The sequence below is a fragment of the Podarcis pityusensis genome (genome assembly GCF_964106645.2).
Source record: "Podarcis pityusensis genome assembly, chromosome: 1".
Taxonomy (NCBI): domain Eukaryota; kingdom Metazoa; phylum Chordata; class Lepidosauria; order Squamata; family Lacertidae; genus Podarcis; species Podarcis pityusensis.
Genome location: NC_138028.1, coordinates 118,236,315 through 118,259,629, shown reverse-complemented (window position 1 = coordinate 118,259,629; position 23,315 = coordinate 118,236,315). Strand labels below are relative to the sequence as shown.

Below are 23,315 nucleotides of genomic sequence, written 5' to 3'. Positions count from 1 at the left end.
ATGGGGGAAAATGAATGATAATGACATAATTTTTTTTCAGCTCATCAGGTTCTTTGCTAAGTGCCTCTGTTATTGTCAGATCACTAGTGTATAACAAAGGCATGCTTTCTGTAGGCTGCTTCATTAGCCTGCCCTGTAGGACCTCACCTCGAGACCTTTCACTAATCTGTTGGCCAGCTCAATAGTCTTATTAGTTCTATTCACTTCTTCCTGGCAGCGGATTTTCTCAGCTGTCGCCCTCTCAAAGGCAGTGGTGAAGGCAGCCAGGTTTGTGTCTAGTTCCTTTAAATAATAATAATAAAAAAACCAGTAAGAAACAAGACTAGACATTGTAGGGACAAGCAACAAAAAAAATGTCACCGCACGGTCATATGTTTTTTTTCTACTGCGGAAGATAGAAACACAGGGAGCAGTCTCACACTGAGTCCTACCATTAAGCCCATCTCACTGAAGAATCCCTGGCAGAAACTCTCCAGAGTTTCAGACAGGGGACACCTCCAGCTCCACCTCGGTTAACCTGGGGCATTTTGCAAGCCAGACAGGTGTCTTGCTGCTGAGCTAAGGAGCTGCTATATCACACAGCCAGGAAAAATACAATTGCTCTTAGAAACATTTAGATGTTTGGTACACACAACCAGAAAACATTGCAAAAATGCTTCAGTAGGGGTAGCGTTTGCTTTCTTTGCCAACATGCCAGCAACTTTTCATGGACAAAGCTTAGTGCAACCCAATTTGCGCTTGTTTTCAAAGCAGGTCTATTCCCCTGCCTCCGTTTACCTTATTTGAATTGGGTGAAACAGTTGTCTAAGCTGGAGAAAAGTCAACTATCTTGCCAATGGCTCATCAGCAAATCAGTGCTCGTATGTGGCAAACTGCTTCAATGACTGGCTCCCTACCCAATAATTCCAACTGAACTGGTAGAAAAATGACCAACCTATTGTGAAATCAAAGTCCAGCAATGCTTTGTGCAGACTATCCTTTACGGTGACATGCTGTCAACAATTGTATTAAGCACAATAAGGCGGTTCAGGTTAGAATTCAGCAACCATTCTCCACTTCAAATTCTGTAGTTAAAACAAAAGGAGCTCAAAGAGAGGTTTTGCTCACTAGGACAAGCATATTGGGCTCCTCCTTGTCCACCTCTTTGTGGAACATCGGCAAACTCCTGACAAACATCCCCGGGTATTTAGCAATACAGGAAAAGCAAACAAACCAAGAGACTGCTTTGAGCATCCTTTGGGAGCAAGCAATATTGCACCGAAGTTCTTTTATAGATGGTAGAACGTTCCACTATTTTCACAAGTAGTTTGTTTCCCTTTTGATTCACCCATCCAGATAGAAAAACAAAGTAGCAACATACTTAGCAATAATTTTTTTTATATAAACCTTGAAAACGAGCAGAAGTGTTTGCCTGAAAGAATTTGACACGGTCAGTGTCTGTCACCAGTCCTTAGTAGAGATAAGAATAATTAGGAGTGGTGCTTCTATTTCTAGCAATGATATATTCCAGAACAGGTAATCTGGGTATAATTTTATACTTTCCACTCTGTAACTTTGGCCTCATGCAACTGTAAAGTGTAAAAAAAAAAAAAAAAAAAAGGAAAGAGGAAAAGTTGTAGAAAACCCTACCAGCTATTAATGAATGGAAGGCAGACTATGAGTTCATCTAAGTAATATATATATAAATATATGACCTATGGAATCCTGCCAGGATCTGCAGAAGCCTCTGGTGGATTGATGAGAAAGAGCTGTTTAGGGACCGGGAATTTGCCTGGGGGCTTACCTAAGCAATTTTCTAAAGATTTCATAGTATGAAATATGGACAAAGAAAATGTATGCAACTCTCGAAGGCTGCTTATCCTCTTCCTCCTTAAGGTTTCTTTGAAATACCTGCTCTACCTGACATCTCTACTGTTATGTACTGAAGTTCTCACCCTGGGCCAGCAGGGGGATACTGTAGATAGTTATGCAAATGAAGGATCGAAAGTGACGTTCAGTGATTGGATAGTTTGTATGCAAATGAAGGATCGAAACTGACGTTCAGTGATTGGCTAGTTACAGAAAATGGTTACTGTTGCATTCTAGTGGAATATAAGCAGGCTGACTGAGCTCCTCAGTTCAGTTCTGTTCCAGCTTACAAATAAAGAGCTGCTTTGGAAGAATCGCTGTGTCGTCTGATATGTTCGCCCACAACTTAACATCTACAAAATGGGTTAAGTTGGGCAGGGTGCACACTTGAGATGGAGGAGAGAATACACTGTGTGGTTGAAGTCAGAAAGCTGCACATGGCAGAGACTCTGTTTACTCCAAAAGAAGCCAGGGTTACAATCGGGGCGGAGGAAGGGGGTGCGAGGTCCGACCCGGGTGTCAACACTGAGGGGGGTGACAAAATGCCGGGTGGCACTCACCACGGGGCCTGCAGCGCGCCCGAGCCACGCCTCTCTCCTGGGAGTGACGTTGTGGCGTTTGCCCTCCTAGGTGGGTCATAAGGAAAGGGTTAAATGAGTGTGAAGTGATTGGCCAGTGGGAACCCAAGGGGAGGAGATAGAGTTAGAGTTGGAGTTGTTGGGAAGTCAATTGGGAGTTGGAGAAGGAAGGGGGAGGATAAGTCTGTGGGTTGGTCTAGTTTTGATGTGAGAGAGTGAGAGGAACTGTTAGGAGGAGCCAGATAGACAGTTGGGATAATCAGTCAGAAGTTATTAGGAAGCTATAGGCGAGTAAAGAAACTAAGATTAAGAAACTGACAAGAAAAATTATCTGAAACCATAAAGCTTATAAAATAAACTTGCTTATTTGATTTAATGTTAACAACTGTCTGGACTCTGTACCTGAGAGAAACGGGTTGGTGGCAGCAGGGAAGCAATCACAGTGGTGGCACAGGGATCAATAGACCGTCAAACGTCCGGGGACCCTGTGTGATCGCCACAGACGTGGTGGCTTGGGCGCTTGCAGGCTCCGCGCTGCCCCAAACAGTCTGCCCACCGCCTCCCCCTCAGCCGTAGGGCGGCTGAGTGAGAGGAGGCAGGCAGACTCCTCGGAGGCCCCACGGAGCGGCCTGCCCCGGCTGGCCCTGCCCCGTGGGTGGCTGGCTCTGCCCCCACGGGCAGCTGGCCCCACCCCTGGATGCAGGGCACGCACGCCGCCCCAGGCGCCCAATCAGCTTGCTCTGCCACTGGTTACAATACTACAAGGAGCACATGTGTGTCAATGTCACACAGTACCCTTTTCCTCCATACTGAACATGTGCATGCTGCTCCACTGACCCTTGTGTGACTCCGTTGTTGACTCATTTCGACAAATCCCTTTAATTCCTGGTAAACCCAAAGTCAAAGTTTCCAACCAACCCTGTTAAAAAGGTAAAGGGACCCCTGGCCATTAGGTCCAGTCGTGGCTGACTCTGGGGTTGCAGCGCTCATCTCGCTTTACTGGCCGAGGGAGCCGGCGTACAGCTTCCAGGCCATGTGGCCAGCATGACCAAGCTGCTTCTGGCGAACCAGAGCAGCGCACAGAAATGCCATTTACCTTCCCGCAGTACCTATTTATCTACTTGCACTTTGACGTGTTTTCGAACTTCTAGGTTGGCAAGAGCAGGGACCGAGCAACGGGAGCTCATCCCGTCACGGGGATTCAAACCACTGACCTTCTAATCGGCAAGTCCACAGCGCCACCAACCCTGTTACAATTCCCAAATTACACCTGCTACATCCATTCCTCTGCTGAGGGACTTGGGGTCATTTGTTCTCCCGGCTCGCCCAGTATGGAATATTCTGCAGGAAGTGAGACCACTAGAACAATCTATTGTTTTTCTACCTGGCGAAATCAAATTAGATTTACATAATTTTACATATGCAAATGAATTAAATGTTTGTGTTTTGAGAAATACACCACTTATTTGAGCTACCTACATTTTTGACACTACCTAAGTATTGTAGTAACAAACGGCTGCAGGCTTCTACCCCGCTTACCTGGGAGCAAGCCCTATTGAACTTAATAGGACTTATTTCCGAGTAGATGTGTAAAGGAGTGCACTGTTAGCTTATTGCACCATCTCCTCCCCTTCCCTTTTCTGGAATTACCAATAAGACATGCCCCTACCCTTACAGTTTGTGCATATCAATGTGATTATTTTTTTTTTAAGTGCCAAAATCTCTCTCTCTCTCTTTTAAAGCAGTGCCCTTTTCAAAACAAGGGGAAATTCAGTGTAGTTTCAGTGCCACAGTGATCAAACAGTGTCACATCACTATGGCAATTGGTGCCCAGGCCAGGAATACAGATCAGCTTTAATTGTGCAACGCCTTATTGCTGGTGCGTGTCAATCAGAACCTATGAATTGAGAAAAATTTGCTCTGTTCATTCTGTTAAATGATGTATCCAATTAAACCTGTTAGAATTCATGATCTTCAGTCAAGGTTAAATGAAAGTAGTTACTCCTGTCAGCTAGGTGATTAAATGCTGCCTACATCAGGCACATTTATGTGCAAAATTAAAATTTTGGTATAAAGCATGAATCTTTATGCATGCCAGTTAATTATCTTGCAGTTCCTTCCACTTATTAAATGCCCATTGCATTTCTTCTTAATCATTAGCTTCCTTTCAAAACTTGTTTCATACTCTACATTATACCAAATTTCAATGTTTAAATGAAATGCTGTATAAATGAAAACTTCCTCTTTTCAAGGATTTGGCTGTTGCTATGTTACTGAAAGATAACCGTTATTAACAGTTTCCCTCCCCACCCCCCAGTCATTATGCAAAAGATCTGTTTGTGTTGTGCTACAGGGTTCTGAGCCACTGTGATAGGAATCCCTTGTGTTCTTGCTGCCTGCTGGTCATTTCTGCTTTCTTTAAACCTACCTGGGACTTCTCCTGTTCACTAGCCAAGCACTGAGGTAGTGGCATGCAACGCTACAACATAACAATCAGCCTAGCAATAATAAGGGAAAACGCTCCAGACCAATCCCTCCCTGAAAACACAACAGTCGAAAGCCTTAAAATATACCGGCACGGTTTTAATTTGCCAGAGGAGGGAAAGGGGGAAAGCTCTGTTGCCGTTGCTGTTTTTTAAATGCCACAGTCCCTTATGTGGAATGAGGTGGTGTTGAGGATCAGAGATGGCTAACTTGTGAGGTGCTGCTGAACTCCAGCTCCCATCAGCCTCAAGCAGCATGGCCAATGGTCAAGTATGAGGGGAGTTGTAGTTCACCCATCGGGAGGGTACAGCTTTCTCATCTCTGATTTGTAGCAGCACTCCATTTCACGTAAAGGACAGTGTGTGTCGTTTGACAGCTAAGGGAGGCTTGTTCTCTACAGACTCCTATCTTACTCTGTCCATCAAGATTTGCAACCTTCCCCTGTCTTCACAGAGTTCTTTGGGGTTTGTTTCTCAATGAATCTAGTGTTTAGAAATGGGTTAAGGCAGCAGTTCTCAACCTGTGGGTCCCCAGAAGTTGTTGGACTACAACTCCCATCACCCCTGAGTTCTGGCCTTGCTAGCTAGGGGAGATGGGAGTTGTAGTTCAACAACATCTGGGGACCCACAGGTTGAGAAAGGCTGGGTTAAGGCATGGGTAGGCAAACTAAGGCCCGGGGGCAGGATCCGGCCCAATCGCCTTCTCAATCCAGCCCGCGGATGGTCTGGGAATCAGTGTGTTTTTACATGAGTAGAATGTGTCCTTTTATTTAAAATGCATCTCTGGGTTATTTGTGGGGCATAGGAATTCGTTCATTCCCCCCTCCCCCCAAATATATATATATTTTTATATAATATTTATTGGAGTTTACAATAAGAATACATGTAACAGACAATATAGCAAATATCTTAACATAGTTTCACATTTTTTTTTTGGACTTCCTCACATCTCCCGCTCCCACTTTCATTGTTATAACTTTTTAGCAGCAATTTGTTATCTTATTTGCATTCTTATATCCCTTCTATATTTCATAGTCTTCTAGTTCTCAAAAAAAAAAAAAAAGAGTTATATTTTCTCAATCTCTCTTATTTTCTTAAATCATCTAAGTTAGTGGTGCTCAATTATTTATGATCTAGCATCCTGCTTAGCATTCACTCAAGTTGCAATGTTTTTGTAAATAGTTCTTAAATTTCTTCCAATCCTCCTCCATCCTCTCTTCTCCCAGGTCACGGATTCTGCCAGTCATCTCAGCTAGTTCCATATAGTCTATCAGTTGCATCTGCCATTCTTCCAGTGTGGGTAGATCTTGAGTTTTCCAGTGCTTTGCGAGAAGTATCCTTGCTGCTGTTGTTGCATACATAAAAAATGTCCAATCCTTCTTTACCACCCCTTGGCCGACAATACCCAAAAGAAAGGCCTCTGGTTTCTTAGTGAAGGTATACTTAAATACCTTTTTCAGTTCATTATAAATCATTTCCCAGAACGCCTTCACTTTAGGGCAAGTCCACCAGAGGTGAAAGAATGTTCCTTCGCTCTCTTTACATTTCCAACACTTATTATCAGACAGGTGGTAAATTTTTGCAAGTTTGACTGGGGTCATGTACCATCTATATATCATTTTCATTACATTTTCTTTCAAAGCATTACATGCAGTAAATTTCAATCCAGTACTCCACAACCTTTCCCAGTCCTCAAACATAATATTATACCCAATGTCCTGTGCCCACCTTATCATAGCCGATTTGACCATTTCATCTTGTGTATTCCATTTTAACAGCAAGTTATACATCCTTGAAAGTACCTTAGCCTTTGGTTCTAACAATTCTGTTTCTAGTTTCGATTTCTCCACCTGGAACCCTAATTTCTTGTCGTGTTTAAAAACTTCTTTAATCTGAGCGTAATGTAACCAGTCTCGCACTTTATCCTTCATTTTCTCCAAACTCTGCAATTTCCAATTGTCTCCATCTTTTTCTAATATTTCCCAATATTTAGGCCATTTAGCCTCCATATTGGGTCTTTTTCGGGCCTTAGCTTCCAAAGGTGAAAGCCACCTTGGAGTTTTATTTTCCAGCAAGTCTTTATATTTTGTCCAGACATTAAACAGTGATTTTCTGACAATATGGTTCTTAAAGGCCTTATTTGCTTTAACCTTGTCATACCATAAGTATGCATGCCATCCAAAAGCATTGTTAAACCCTTCCAAATCCAACACGTCAGTGTCTTCAAGAAGTAGCCAGTCTTTTAGCCAGCAGAACGCTGCGGCCTCATAATACAGCTTTAGATCTGGCAGAGCAAAGCCCCCTCTTTCTTTCGCATCAGTTAATATCTTAAACTTAATTCTGGGCTTTTTGCCCTGCCAGACAAACTTAGAAATATCTCTCTGCCACTTCTGAAAGCACTCCGTCTTGTCCAAAACTTGAAGTGTTTGAAACAAAAACAACATCTTTGGCAATACATTCATCTTAATAGCAGCAATTCGGCCTAACAAAGAAAGTTTCAATTTTGACCAACTATCTAAGTCTCTCTTGATTTCTGCCCAGCATTTTTCGTAATTATCCTTAAATAGACTTAGATTTTTTGATGTTATGTTTACCCCTAGGTATTTTACTTTTTTAACCACATTAAGTTCTGTCTCTTTCTGAAACCGTTCTGACTCTGTATCTGTTAAGTTTTTCCCCAAAACTTTAGTTTTCTGTTTATTTAATTTAAATCCAGCCACCCGACCAAAGTCATTAATCAGACCTCCCCCCAAATATAGTCTGCCCCCCCACAAGGTCTGAGGGACAGTGGACTGGCCCCCCTGTTGAAAAAGTTTGCTGAACCCTGGGTTAAGGTTACTGAGCTTCCAAACAGGTGTAGCACATAATAATATCAAATTATACTGAGGATAGTATGCAAAAAATAAATAATTGTCAGCATTTGTAATGCCAGAAAGCAAGCTGGTTGTCTCAGATGATGTTTGTTTGTTTGGGTTATGGTCCAATAATGATTTACTGAGAAATCCCAGTGGTGTGCAGTATTATGTCATTTCAGGAACCATGAGAATTCCCTCTAAGTTGCTCCTTAGGTAATCGGATTCAGCCATTAAACTAGGGGCACTTCCAGGTTCCCTGTATGTTAAACATTCATCTGGATTTGTTTGTGGTAAGGCTAGATGATCGTGCACCAAGCAGTGTTATCCCACTGTAGGGATGGGAGATAAGTTCAATTTGCTTCCCATTTAAAGGCAAATTTGCCTAATTAACATTATTTGGAACCATGTGTGAACTGAAACATAGTTATTCCTTCGAAATTTGCACTTCCTCAAATTTTGCCTTGCAATTCTCCAGCCAAGTAATGTGTGCAGAATTGCATATACTAGGCTAAAGTGTGCATAGAAATACATGCATCAATGAAAATAATATAAAAATGCATTATACTGGGGAAAACGCTTTGTAAAAACGAGTATATTAAGCAAAAATGCCGGAGAAATTTGCACAAAAATGCTGGTGAATTTTCATGAGGACATTGGAAAAATAAAAATAAAACACAAATTGATGTGGAAATGTAGAGAACAGTACTTAAAACTGGTAAAATGAGAAATGGAGAGAAATCAAAAGTGACACATTTGCCCATCCCTATCCCACACCTTCTATTATATTTTCCCATCTCTTTTGTTATTGCAAAAGTCTGGTCTTTGGGGAAGCAGATTTCCTATGCAAATGTCACTGCCCAACCTGGATTTGGTGGCATGTGAGGAGGCTGTTGTACTTGAGGTTGGTTCCCTGTGGGATTCGAACTCTGATGTTCTAGGTTTATTCTAAATCACATAGGGAAGCTGCTCAATTAGAAACTGTTGCCTGCTACAGAAACGCAGTGGAAGGGTGGGCAATTAGGAATGGCGTTGTGGAAATGTGGGAGGGGTGGGCCTGGTGGCCCAGTGGGGTCATCCCTGTTCCCTCTCTTAAAGGTAAAGGTACCCCTGACCATTAGGACCAGTCGTGGCCGACTCTGGGGTTGCGGCGCTCATCTTGTTTTACTGGCCGAGGGAGCTGGCGTACAGCTTCTGGGTCATGTGGCCAGCATGACTAAGCCGCTTCTGGTGAACCAGAGCATCGCACGGAAATGCCATTTACCTTCCCGCTGGAGCGGTACCTATTTATCTACTTGCACTTTGACATGCTTTTGAACTGCTAGGTTGGCAGGAGCAGGGACCAAGCAACGGGAGCTCACCCTGTCGCAGGGATTCAAACCACCGACCTTCTGATCAGCAAGTCCTTTTTTTTTTTATAAAAAAAAGGTATTTATTGAAGTTTTCAAAATATTACAAAAAAAGAAAGTAATGACAAAAAAGAAAATACAATGAGTAAAAAAATAATTAACAGAGTAAGAAGAAAAAAAAAGAGAGAAAAAACAGACCCCTTCCCACCATGTAAAAAAGAAGAAAAAAGAGAATTCCAAATAAAAGACAAAAAAATGACAAAATTACAAAAATCCCAAGGTTTTTTAAAAAAAACATTTAAAAACAAGTTCATTATTTTCAGACCCTTAACTGTCATTGCCTTCTTTCTTAGACCTCCTCCCCCTCCCTCCCTTTGTATCCTAGTTATTAATTATCCCAGCAAATCCTTTCCTTTCCATGTTTCATAAAATTCTATCATTACATTACCCTAGACTATTTTAATCCTATCTTTCTGTAATAAAATAAACCTTAAAGTTTAAAACTTAAGTCTTAACCTTACCATCTTCTTATAATCATAATATTCTTTCATAATTCTTTAAGCATCTTTACTAAAGCCAGGTAATTTCTTCCAACATTTTTCTATCATTCATCAACTTTATAAAACATTCTAATAATAAAAAGAGAGAAAAAAAGATATAAACAAATCCAATCTTTATCCAACGTCCCTTCCTCCTGGTTCCGGGATTTGTCAGTCCTTATTCCCATCAGTCTAACCCGGTAACCTTATGTCCGAGGCCCTCAGATCACTTCCATGGCCCTTCCGCGGCTCTTCTTCATATTTATAACTGTAATTTCCCTTATCTCCTACTCGTGGTAACTCCAGCTTGACAATGTCTCTTGCTCGTGGTAGCTCCAACTTGATAATGTTTTTAACCCTTCTCGACAGATCAGACCCTTTTCCATATTCATCGCTGCATTCCATGTAGTACTTAAAAGCATGTTTCAAGGGCCCTCCAAAATTGAGAGCCCCCACAGTCCCAGACATTTCACAGCCCATTACCATGTTTAAAAAGTCCAGACATCCCAACATAGGGGGGTCAATCCAGCCCCCCATTTCCAAACCACACCAAACTTTTCCTTTCCAGATCTGGCTTTTTCCAAATTCATTTGTCCAGTCCGAAGGATCATACTCCTGTTGGGTCTGTTCTGTCAAAACACCCTCCTGATTTGATACCATAAACTTCTGTTCTATCAAAACACGCTCCTGGTTTAAATCCTGAGTGGGCTCCACATGTTTTCCCACAGTCTAGTCAAGTCATTCCACCGCCTGTTTAAGATTTCTAGTCGAAATGACCATCCAGTTCACCTTATCGTGTAATTCTTCCAGTAAAGCATTTGTTTTGTAAAAAACAGACACCAAGGCTTCTGAGTACATTGTCCTGCAAAGTCAAATACTTTCCCATGGTTATTTTGTAACAGCTGTCAATTCACTGGAGTTAGTTACAGTTTCACAAGCTCCCTCTAGGGGGAAGACTTATGTTTATTCTTGTTACAAAGTTTCCTTTTTTCCCAAAATACTTAAGATACTTTGTCCATATATATTCCTTTAAAATGCGAAAGGGAACAGTGGAATCACAAAGTTTCTCTTCTTTTAGCTGTCTGTCAAAAAGCGGTTATCTTGGTAAACTCACGTCAGTCCTGACACCCCGCTCCAGGATCAGGACGGAGGAAAATTACTTCCTTTTAAAGTTACTTCAAATAGTCCAAAAAAAAGATTCCCAATTTAAAAATGTTGAAATCCACTTTTTAAAGACAATTTTCTGAGCTCTAGTGTAAATTGCCTTTGCTTTATTCTGTTTACAAAAGAATGGGAGGGTGACTTCCTGTTTAGCCCTTCCCGCTCCGTACCAAATCAATAAACTTTTTTTTTTTATAGTCCGATTCTGTCCTTCTCACAAAACTTTGTTTGATATCCAATTGTTCAAATTCTAAGTACTCACGGGTGCTTGTTTTAGAGTCCAAATTGTCCCAGGAAAAAAGGCAGCGCTCTCCGGCAACAGCTATGCGGCTTCGCTCCACGGAAATAGCGATTGACTCACAGCACCGCGCCACTTCCCCCTCCTCACTTCGGAGCCCGTTAGTGGGTTCCTTAGCGGATTGGGGGGGCGCTAAAGGTGCCCGCCGAGTCCCACAGTCACAGGCTTCATCCGCCTGTGATTTTGAATGGGTCCCCGCTTCGCCGTAGCGGAGTAGACCCTGTTTACCGCGGAGCCAGTCCCTCCAGTTCAGAGGGAGTCCGCCATTGCCGGTGGCGCCACCCCGGAAGTCCTCGGATCGGCAAGTCCTAGGCTCTGTGGTTTAACCCACAGTGCCACCCACATCCTGTTCCCTCTCTTACATAATGATATTCGAATTTGTGTGGGGACAATGACTGAATATGGAATCTCATTAAGATCTATTATTAGGTCCTCCAAGAATTAGTCTAATCCCTTACAAAATTATCTCCACTAGTAGCAGCAATCACATAATGAATCCACAAGTTTACTACAAACTGTATGAAGAATATTTCCTTTGCTTCATCCTGAACCTACAGCCAATCAGTCTTATGACCCTGTGTTGTATTGTGTTGATTGAGGGATAATCGTTTCACCCTATTTTCTTGGCACTATGTGTATCATAATTTTATAAAACTTGTGACACATTTTCCTTCGCTGTTTTCCCCCAAACCAAAAGACCCTAATCCCTTCAGCTTTTCCTTGCGGAAAAGAAACTTCGTAACACATGATAATTTTGATTGCCCTTTTCTGTACCTCCTCTGGCTTTTTATTATCATTTTTTGAGAGCTACTGTGCAGCGTATTCTAAATGTGACTCCAACAATGACTGATATAACATCATCATCTTCAATGCCTTTCTTAGTAACTCCTAACGCTGGACACAAAAACAATGTTAAGTCCCACTGATTCCTACGAGAGAATTAAGGACTTGAGTAGGATGCTTAGAAAACAAGTAGACAGCAGTTTCTTCACTGCTGGTGTGTGTTCTCTCTGTAGTGTACCTTATAATTGCCTAATAGTAACAACAGGATTATTTTTTCTTTTCATCTTCAGTATTCGGCCCGGCCAAATTACACAGCGAAGAAATAAAAGGAGTTGCAAGGATAGGACCCAGAAAGGGGTATGACAACCGTGTTGAAACCAATTAGTTCTGGACCTGGCCTGCGTCTGGATGGGGGAAGAGACCCCCACTCCCAAAACCTTGTGTGCTTTCCTTAGCTATTTGGAAGGAAGGCAAGGCATATATTAATTAATAAGGCTAAACTACTGCAAAACTGAGAAAGTTTGTTCTACTATTTTGTTTGCAACAGGATCATTCCTTACATATTCACACACTTCTAAATAGTAGATAGATGGATGATAGATAGATAGATGATAGATAGATAGATGATAGATAGATAGATAGATAGATAGATAGATAGATGATAGATAGATAGATAGATGATAGATAGATAGATAGATAGATAGATAGTTGCGCGTCAAGCCCCCAAACCCCCGCCCATGAAAATGAAGACACCAAGGAGACAGAATTTAGTTTAAAGGTTAATGGGCAAATTTAGGCCACAGCTTTATTGAGTAAACAAGTGTGACTGGTATTGGCTTAGGCATTGGTATCTAATGACTATAACTGGCTCCTGCCCACCCAGCAGGGAGCCTGCAAAGGGTAAACTACCAGCAGAGGGAGCTCCAACAATGGCTATTGACTGGTGCTCACCCCTGGGGTTCCCGGGGGTCCTGGCATGGCCCTAGCCCCTCCCCGAGCTTTGGACAAGATCCAGACCCCCGGATTCCTTTAACGGAATGCCCTATCAAATGGAGGGGCAGGTGATGGCTGCACCTCCCCTCCCCACATTCCCCTAAACCAATGCCTAACCGCCAAACCTTACAAAGTTGTGACGATTGCTGAGAGGTAGGCAAAAACCAAGTGGCCACTGCCCATTTGCCACATTGGACAAAATTCCTGTCTGGCCCCTGGCCCAAAACAGGCTACCAACCGAAGTCCAAAGCAAGGCCAGACACCATCCTAACAGCAGGGAGGGCAGGTGGGTGTTTGGCAGTGTGAAGCAAGAGGGGTTCCCCACGTCATGCTGCCGCTTAAAAACAAAGCCCCAAATCACGCCACCAAGCCGATTGGCCAAGAAGCAGTGGCGCAATTATAATACCACCAGCCCGGGTCGGGGCAAAGCCCCGCCTCCAGGCCTGTGGGGGGAAGTCCCAGTAAGTCTGTGAGGAGGATCCAACATAGATAGACAGATAGATAGACAGAAGGTAGATAGATTGCACTTCCTTTGAAATACTATTTCTCAAAATTACAAAAGAATTCAGATCTGTATCATCTAATTTTGGATTTACTCTTAAAAGGTTGCATGCATCCAGTTTGGGCTTGACATCTAAGCACCGTGACAGTTTTGACATTAATACACTATCTTCAACATATTTTTTTAAAGCCTATGTAATGTTGAACACTTCTTCTTAAAATAGACTTATTACGGCCCCATTTGATGTCACAACATGACGGCACTTACAGATTTTTGAAACACTATAGAAGGGTCGAGAGCAGAAAGCCTAGAAGTTTATAAAATAAAGTGAAAAGTAAAATGTGAAAGAAATAAAAAGGGTTGTTTTCACAATGGATAGAAGGGTAGAGAGATTTGTGTCCAAGGATCTATATTGAGTTGCTGCTATTTAATTTGTTCATAAATGATCACGAGTTAGTGATATAAGAACTCTTGGTAAATAAAACAAACTATTCAATTTTCTAAAAATGGAACACTGTTTGATTTTGCCTATGTGCAACTGAGACTACTAAGTCATTGTTTGTTTGCTTGTTTTTGCTTGTCATTGTTTGTTTTGCTTGTCATTGATTGTTTGCAAACAATCAATTTGAGGCAGAAGAAATCAGAGAATTGCAACCTGGCGATTGCACTCTAGCAGGCAATGTGGCACCCACTCCTTAACTGCAGACCAGACATTATACCTCTCTCTCTTTTGCCAACTTCTATAAAAGCCCTGACACGGGTGGCACTGTGGGTTAAACCACAGAGCCTAGGACTTGCCTATCAGAAAGTCGGCGGTTCGAATCCCCAACGGGTGAGCTCCCGTTGCTTGGTCCCTGCTCCTGCCAACCTAGCAGTTCGAAAGCATGCTAAGTGCAAGTAGATAAATAGGTACCACTCTGGCAGGAAGGTAAACGGCTTTTCCGTGTGCTGCTCTGGTTCGCCAGAAGTGGTTTAGTCATGCTGGCCACATGACCCGGAAGCTGCATGCCGGCTCCCTTGGCCAATAAAGCGAGATGAGCGCCGCAACCCCAGAGTCGGTCACTACTGGACCTAATGGTCAGGGGTCCCTTTACCTTTACCTATAAAAGCCCTGCTCCTGTTCCTTTAACATCTAAAAAAATATTGCTTGCTATTTTTTGTGTGTATCCAGTGGTGCACCGGAAATTTTTTGAAATGTTGAGCGGAGAGTTAGCAATGGGGAGGCAATGCTCTGAACAGAGATATGGGAAGCAGGGGCTGTATCTGCGAGAGAATGTGTACCTGTTTGCACAGGTGTGCGTTGGTTTGTGTGAAGCTGCCATGAATCATGACTTATGAGATTGTATGTATGGAATGAGATCATGATACATTTGTAGGAGGCAACCCATGTTGCAAGTGAGCATTGGGCTCCAAAAAACACCCAGGTGTCTTTGCACACATGGTGGATCCCTTTCAGAAATGATCAAACTGAAAAACAGCAGCAAAAGTGAGTTAAAAGTCCTTGAATTAAATGTAGCTACTAAATGTAACTAGCATTCCAGTTGAATGACCAGACCCATTTTTGTTGGTTATTGGACAAATGCAAGAAAATCAATATCTCTGCTGAGAAACCAGAGTTTAGAATTAAGGGGAAAACCCCCTCCAGAACATTCTGAGTTCAAATGTTCATCATTCCCTAGTATTATTTGAAATTCTTGTTTGGAGTTAAATGGTCAAGTCATAAATAGAATAAATTCTTCACCTACTGGTGAATTTTACAACTTGTTTTTACAACTAGCTTTGAAACTTGGGAAAAGTCACAAAGGTTAACAACAGCTTTATACTTTGTTATTCCTTATCAGTTGAAATAGGCCTGAGAGTTTGTTGGTTTGCTCCATGCTCTACAGTTTCACATTTAATACTATGTCGTGATTTAGTAATTCACCAAACATAATATCAACTGAAGAGGAACTGCACACCTGTATAAAAACAAATGTAATTTTTAGAACTGCTGAGTTTAAAATCAGTATTACTGAAGTCACACATCAAACAAACTATGCACGTTGATTGCAAACACCATTTGTTTGCTGAATTACTGGGCACATTGACTTGAATTCCCTTTGAGTTTACTGGGATTCCTTTTCATGTAATAATGCTTAAATGTAAAGGTAAAGGACCCCTGACAGTTAAGTCCAGTCGTGAACGACTATGGGGTTGCGGCGGTCATATCGCTTTATTGGCCAAGGGAGCTGGCGTTTGTCCGCAGACAATTTTCTGGGTCATGTGGCCAGCATGACTAAGCCGCTTCTGGCGAATCCAGAGCAGCACACAGAAACGCCCTTTACCTTCCTGCTGGAACAGTACCTATTTATTTACTTGGACATTGACATGCTTTCAAACTGCTAGGTTGGCAGGAGCTGCGAGTGAGCAATGGGAGCTCACCCCATCGCGGCGATTCGAACCGCCGACCTTCCAATCGGCAAGCCCTAGGCTCAAGGCTACACTAATGATTCCTACTGTGTTAAAGCAAACTTTTTCCATTTTAATTCATCTTCTTTGTTCATTTAACAGCACAATCCTAAGCATATTTAGACACTGCATATGGTTTGCTGGCAACAGTTTTCAAATATTATTTATTGCATTTTTCTTGAAAAAAGATAAATCCAGCTGAAATCAGAATGTCGACAATACGGGGTGGCATTTTTATGTCAATGTCTTGTGGATGCTGCAAAATCAAACAAACTTGTGTACCTTAGAAGCACAATAAACACCCATCTGGAAACACCTTTACTCCTAGGTAAGTAGTGGAAGGAAACTAGAATACATTTATTTGCTGCTGCATAGCACCTCTATCAGGTGGATCAAGAAGGTGTAGTCTCCCCCAAATTAAGAGGAAGAAATTCTTTTTCCTTTTATGATGGATACTTCTTGCAACTGAAAGCTTAAGCCAGCCTAAATAGAGTGTTCCCTGACTTGCAACTGAAAGCTAAATGGAAACTTGGCCATTTATATCAAGGAACAGCATTTATCTGAGAAATAGGCTAGGCTATAGCCAAAAATGACTGCCACTTCAGTTGGTCGCCCCCCCCCCCCTTTATAGCCAGCAAAGGTAAACTAATATTGAATGCATGTCACTCAAATATCAAGAGAAAACCCACCTACAGATCCTTTTTTAAAAAGCTCCTAATCAGTGGGTAAATAGGCAATTGGGGTCATAGGAGACAATAACAATAATACTTTGTTCTATTATTTTGGACGAGTGCTTCAAGCCAAACAAAACACAACAAATGATTATCCAGGCTAGAAACCCTTTCATTGCCTCCAAGAACAATAATGGAATTTTAAAATTTGACATATAAAGAGGAATGGTGCCCAATGTTTGATATGTAGGAGATAGGAAGAGGCCTACATAAACTGAAGACAATAACACTTACATTGAGCTTCTTCCTTATTGACTCAAGTTTTTCCGCTGCAACGACCAAGTCTGCGTTGGCTTGTGCCAGGGCTTGCCGTTTTTGGTCTACTTCGCAGTAAACCTAAAAGGTTAGAGCAGGATACATGTTTAAACTGTGCACCGCACATCACAGAAATTTACCACAGAAAGTGGTAAGTTGATAGAGGCCTGAATTCAGATAGCAGTCCGGAAAGCTCCAAAAGGGTTAGAATCATAGAATCGTTTGAAAAACTTATAACAGTTTGAAAGTGGACACTGTCTAATGAGGACTCAGTTCAGTGATTCTAAGCTTGGAGCTTGAAGTTCATTGATCTTCAACTGGCCAGTTTCTCAATACAGTGGTACCTCAGTTTACGAACTTAATCTGTTCCTGAAGTCAGTTCTTAAACTGAATCCGTTCTTAAACTGAGGCGTGCTTTACCTAATGAGGCCTTCTGCTGCTGGTGCCCTTCCACTGTTCGGATTCCGTTCGTAGACCAAGGTAAAGTTCGCTAACCAGGACACTACTTTCAGTTTTGCGGAGTTCATAAACCAAATAGTTTTTATACAGGACTGTTTGTAAACCAAGGTACCACTGTACCCATTATTTCGTCACAGCCTGACCTGAGATGTGTCCCCAAACAGCAGCAATTTAGAAAAAGAGAGTGTTCACAGTTAATTACATCACAACAATGATACATTTACTTAGGGTTTTGGTGGGAACCGAGATATGTTAGGTGAGGAGTCAGGGTTAGTGGGTACATACATGCTTACTTTCCCCTCTGTTCCATTTTATGTAACTTTTTCCATTACCTTTTCTTGCAGGATCCCTGTGCTGATCATCATTTATGGACCTTAAGGTCCATAAATAGCAACACCCTAGAGGTCCCAGGCCCTAAGGAAGTCAGATTAGCTTCAACCAGAGCCAGGGCCTTTTCAACTCTGGCTCCGGCCTGGTGGAACGCTCTGCCTCATGAGACCAGGGCCCTGCAGGATCTGATTTCTTTCCGCAGGGCCTGTAAGTCAGAGTTGTTCCGCCTGGCCTTTGGCTTGGAATCAACTTGATCCCCTTCCCCTCTATCCTTTTTCCTTTCTCCTTCTGTGATGGAACTCCTATTTGGGGACTTCCTTGGCTTTTTTTCCTGGCCCACCTAGGACCAGTCTGGATAGTTGGCCTTGGTGAAGATTTGACGTTTTCATCCCCAAAAAGTTTTTGTTTTGAGTTTCTACTCAAATGAGGCTGCATTTTAATGTTGTATTTTAATCTTGTTTTTAAGTTGTATTTTAATCAATTGTTTTGTACTTGGTGTGAGCCGCCCTGAGCCCAGTCTTGGCTGGGGAGGGCGGGGTATAAATAAAAATTACTATTATTATTATTATTATTATTGAGGGTTCGACATTAAAATGCAACTTATTAGCAGGGAAAGTACATTATGTCATATGAACATCTGATATAAGATGGGATCAAACCACCAGCAGAATTGATCTTTCACACCTGTTTTATGGGTTCAACTGATCAATGTTAAACATATAATAATTAAGGGGGGAATGTTCATATAATCGGTATGAACACGCCTTAAGTTTGTACAAACGCTATGGGCTATAACATTCAGAAAAATAAATTGCCAACTTTTAAAACACACACACACACACACACACACACCTAAAAGTACCACACTTACATATATCTTTTGGACATGTCCACGCAAAAGGAAAGCAGATTGATAAAGGATAGAAGAAATGTTAAATATGCATCATGACAAACAGTGAAAAATTAAGTATTGCAACCTACATTAATTACATTCTAGTAAGATGAATAGGCTGTTCATCATTAATGAGAACATACACCTTTGTCTAAGTTTTATATCTACCTGTGATAAATGTGCTAATGGCGATAAAATACATCATAGTAGCATTTGAATTAACAGCTCACTAATAGATTGACATATGAGTACGAATAAAGTGTTTAATCATAAACATGGCGCCACACCTAACAGCAAGCCCTCCTCTGTGCATATATCAAAGAAACAGAACCCAATGTAAACATTACAACCTTGCTTTAGTTAGTACATACTAAAACAACGTTATGTCATTGTTTGTAACCATGTTGTGCTAAGAATTATAGTTAGAGCCATACAAATTGTAGTGTGGTTTATGGACCTTTTAATTAAAACACTGATGACAATTTTTGAATGGGAAGGGTGTATGTTGGCTCTGTGCAAAATACACATTGACTCCTACTCAAGTGACAGCAGTCAGATAGTCAAACGCTCCTTCTGTGGAGCTTGATCCACAGTGAGCATAAATTTTAACAGTTTGAAGGGGAGTTGATAGACAACTGCTGAGTGAAAGAGTGCAGAGTTCACATCCAGAAAGGTAAAGTTCCATTCATAAGACGTGGAGGGTAATATCATTTCTACAATACCACTAAGAAACGCCCGTACAAAATAAAATACAAATTTAACGTTACCAGGCATCTATACTATATTAGGGCCCTCCAAACGAAACTTTCCTTTTTTTTTTTAATAAGATATTTATTAAGATTTTCAATGTTTTACAAAACACACACAAAAAAAAGAAAAAAAAGCAAGAAAGCATACAAAGTAAAAATATTTAAAAACAATTCTTTCCTTCCATTACTTGACCTTCATTTGCTTATTTCCAGGACCTCCTCACACCTTCCTTTTTTGTATTCCAGTTCAGTTATTTTGTTCAGCAAATCCCTCCCCTCTTTTAGTATCCTAGTCATTAGTCATAAAAATATTGTAATTTTAGATTTTTACATGTTACATAATAAACTCTTTTTTCATTTTCCCTTGTAACCTTTCAGCTAAAGACCACTTAGTTTCTATCCAACATCATTCTAACATTCATTAATTTTACAATATTTCTGTAGATAATCTTTAAACTTTTTCCAATCTTCTTCCATCGACTCTTCTCCCTGGTCTCGGAACTTTCCATGTACATTCAGAGCAATTTGTGCTCTTGACAGTGGTTGTGTCTGTTCTCACATTCCAGTCAATTTGCACCTTCAAAATTTTCTGGATAGTCACACGGCACCTTTAGCAATCCATACACAGTCAGAAGCTTTTTGCTGGAAAACCATAGCTTTTCATGCCACAAATGTTTCAATTTTTTGGATACTGCTTTGGTCGCACTATAGCACTATGGTGCCCTGCCAGTGTGCCAAACTACGGTAACTTTGCTTCTTTGTGATATACTTCCTGGATACTGGCATTCTTGTAGTTGGAAACAGGCAAAGGTTTAGCACATAAAAACACTTTAAAAGCATCGCTACCAGAGAGGAACGGCAAACTAAACTGTTGGACTATGCCGAAATGGCAAAACTGACAGGAAGGCTCAGGAACCAAGAAGACCAAAACTTCAATAATGAATGGGAAAAAATTATAGTTTATCTTCTAGGAGACCACTGTAAGCAGATGAAAACGTTAGCAGGATTTTAACAACACTTGTAATGTACTGAGTATCATGGACAATATGGAAAGAGACACAAAATGGATTATGAAATAATATGCAGCTGAGAGGGTTTACAATGGAGGGGAAGGTGGGAAGTCCAGAGATTTGGAGAAATCTCAAAATATGGATATGTATTTTGGATTGTTATAAACTAATATTTGTAAAACCAAATAAAAAATATTTAAAAGTGTGACATTGGGGTCATGGTTTCATAGATTAAATATTAGATAAAATTAGTATACTCTGCTTTTTTAAGATTAGTTTTTATTTAATTTTTTTATTGTGTTACAAAACAAACAAACAAACAAACAAACAGGGGAAAGTACACCTATCATGTCCACTTTAAATCCGTAGTTTCTTTTTCACAGTTTGTTTACATTCACTGAGAGACACTTTTGTCACAGACATCTTGTGATTGGGGGGAAGAGAGGGGAAAGAGGGAGGGAGAGAGAGGGAGATGTGGTGTATTATTCTTTCATTCTGTTGCATAGTGTTAGTGTAGGGCAGGCATGGCCAAACTTGGCTCTCCAGCTGTTTTGGGACTACAATTCCCATCACCCCTGACCACTGGTCCTGTTAGCTAGGGATGATGGGAGTTGTAGTCCCAAAACAGCTGGAGGGCCAAGTTTGGCCATGCCTGGTATAGGGATTTGTGTCAGCATCACATGGGTAGGTCCTTTCTTTATTTATTAAAATAATACTTAAAGCAGCTTAAATGAAGGTGAAAAACCAATATGAAAATACCCAAACAGCACGTTCAGTATAATAATAACAAGGTCAACAATAATATATTGCAGATGTTCCTCCTCTTGCTGTCTTCAGAAGAACAGAATTCCTGGGGCTGTGATTCACATCCCCCAAAGGCTCACCCCAAAATATTCCTTTCCTTTTGACAGCCACCTGAAAGCAGCCACTCTCCTTCAAACTTGTTTTATGGGAGTGTGCTTTGGACACCAGTGACAGCAGTCTAGATCAGTGTTCCCCAACCTTGGGCCTCCAGCTGTTTTTGGACTACAACTCCCATCATCCCTTGCTAGCAAGACCAGTGGTCAAGGATGATGGGAATTGTAGTCCAAAAACAGCTGGAGGCCCAAGGTTGGGGAACACTGGTCTAGATGATAGCTCTAATTGCTGGCTGGCTAGCTGAAGCTTTCCATAAGTGATAAGCCTGAGAGACTTCCTGGCAACGAAATACTTTTATTTGTTTTGTTATTTCATTTGCCACAATAACGAGCAAAACATTTAGCCGGCCAAATTTCTAGTAGCTCTGGAACATTTAAAGATGAGCCAGCCTTTTCTGTCTTTAGGTCTTTTTAAAAAACATAATAATCATCTTTCTAATACCTAAAACCAGGGCTGTTTTCCAGCTGGAACTGACTGGAACCCCAGTTCCGGCACCTCTCAGGTGGGTGCCATTGCCATTCTAAGAGAAGAAGGTGTGCATCGGCACCTCTTTTCCTAGAAAAATAGCACTGCTTAAAATGTCATACATTTACTTCACGTCAAGATCCACATAACTGTCAAACACAAATAGTTTCAAAGGTAAAGGGACCCCTGACCATTAGGTCCAGTCATGGCCGACTCTGGGGTTGTGGCGCTCATCTCGCTTTACTGGCCGAGGAAGCCGGCATACAGCTTCTGGGTCATGTGGCCAGCTTGACTAAGCCGCTTCTGGCGAACCAGAGCAGCGCACGGAAACACTGTTTATCTTCCCGCCGGAGCGGTATCTATTTATCATCATCATCACCATTTTTATTCGACCGTCAGTCAGAAAAAAGTACATTTTGTCAATACACAGTTAAAAACATCCAGGAAGATTTTAAAACTTAGCCAACACTAAAATGGGCTAAACAGATAGCCCCATATCAATACAGTCAATTATAGTCTTGCGACGCTTAAAAGCTAAGAAGAGAAATTTGGCCACCAATTTGGCTCTAGTGGTGTTATTCAGCAAGTGTAAAACCTGGTTTTCTCCGGGTAGGAAGCTGAATTGACATAAGAGTGGGTCTATAAAATTTTGTCTAAGCTCTGCATAGGAAGGGCAAGTCAAGAGAATGTGTTCGGTGGACTCAACCACACCCATGGCACAATGACAGGTTCTCTGGGTGTATGGTACTCCCCTGTACCTTCCCCACAATATCGCAGAGTCAAGGACATTTAATCTAGCCGCTGTAAGAAGTCTACGGTATTCCACATAGTGGATTTCTGCAAGGTAGGGGGCTGGTATGGTCCGATAAATCTGGTACCCTAGGAACATCCCTGGTTTTTGTTTTTGTTTTTATAAATATTTTATTGAAATTTTTAAGTTGCAATATAATAATCAAACAAAATTATAACAAAACGTAACATACTTTCTTATCTTCTTGTGACCTCCTCACATCTCCTGCCCCTACCTTCCATGTTGAAAAAATTTAATCCAGCAAATTATCACCTTACTTCCATCCTCACTGTCTAATTATCAATTAAATTTATCCAACTGTTTGTCCAAAATAAAAATTGTTTTTTCTTACATTTTCTTATCTTCCTACTTCTCTTCATCTATTTTGATGGTGCCAAATTGTTTATGATCAAGCATCCTGCTTAGCATTCATACAGTTTACAATGTTTTTGCAAATAAATCTTAAATTTTTTCCAATCTTCTTCTACCGTCTCCTCTCCCAGATCTCGGATTCTGCCGGTCATTTCAGCCAATTGCATATAGTCCATCAGTTGCATCTGCCATTCTTCCAGTGTGGGTAGATCTTGTGTTTTCCAGTGCTTCGCGAGAAGTATCCTTGCTGCTGTTGTGGCATACATAAAGAATATTCGATCCTTCTTTACCACCCCTTGGCCCACCATACCCAGAAGAAAGGCCTCTGGTTTCTTAGAGAAGGTATACTTAAATACCTTTTTCAGTTCATTATATATCATTTCCCAGAAAGCCTTCACTTTAGGGCAGGTCCACCAGAGGTGAAAGAATGTTCCTTCCTTTTCTTTACATTTCCAACACTTATTATCAGACAAGTGGTATATTTTTGCAAGTTTGACTGGGGTCATATAC

The 23,315-nt window shown here is 41.3% G+C and overlaps 1 protein-coding gene across 1 annotated transcript in view; it reads right to left on the bottom strand.

The window, feature by feature from the left end:
- The window catches only part of LOC308458304 (dynein axonemal heavy chain 11-like), a 228,996-nt gene that overhangs the window by 49,393 nt on the left and 156,288 nt on the right, over positions 1 to 23,315 (bottom strand). The window contains exons 52-53 of the mRNA XM_080973289.1: positions 16,800 to 16,901; positions 148 to 282 (exon numbers count right to left, since the gene is read on the bottom strand). Coding sequence (XP_080829415.1) covers positions 148 to 282; positions 16,800 to 16,901 — 237 coding nt within the window. The remainder of the gene's footprint in view (positions 1 to 147; positions 283 to 16,799; positions 16,902 to 23,315) is intronic.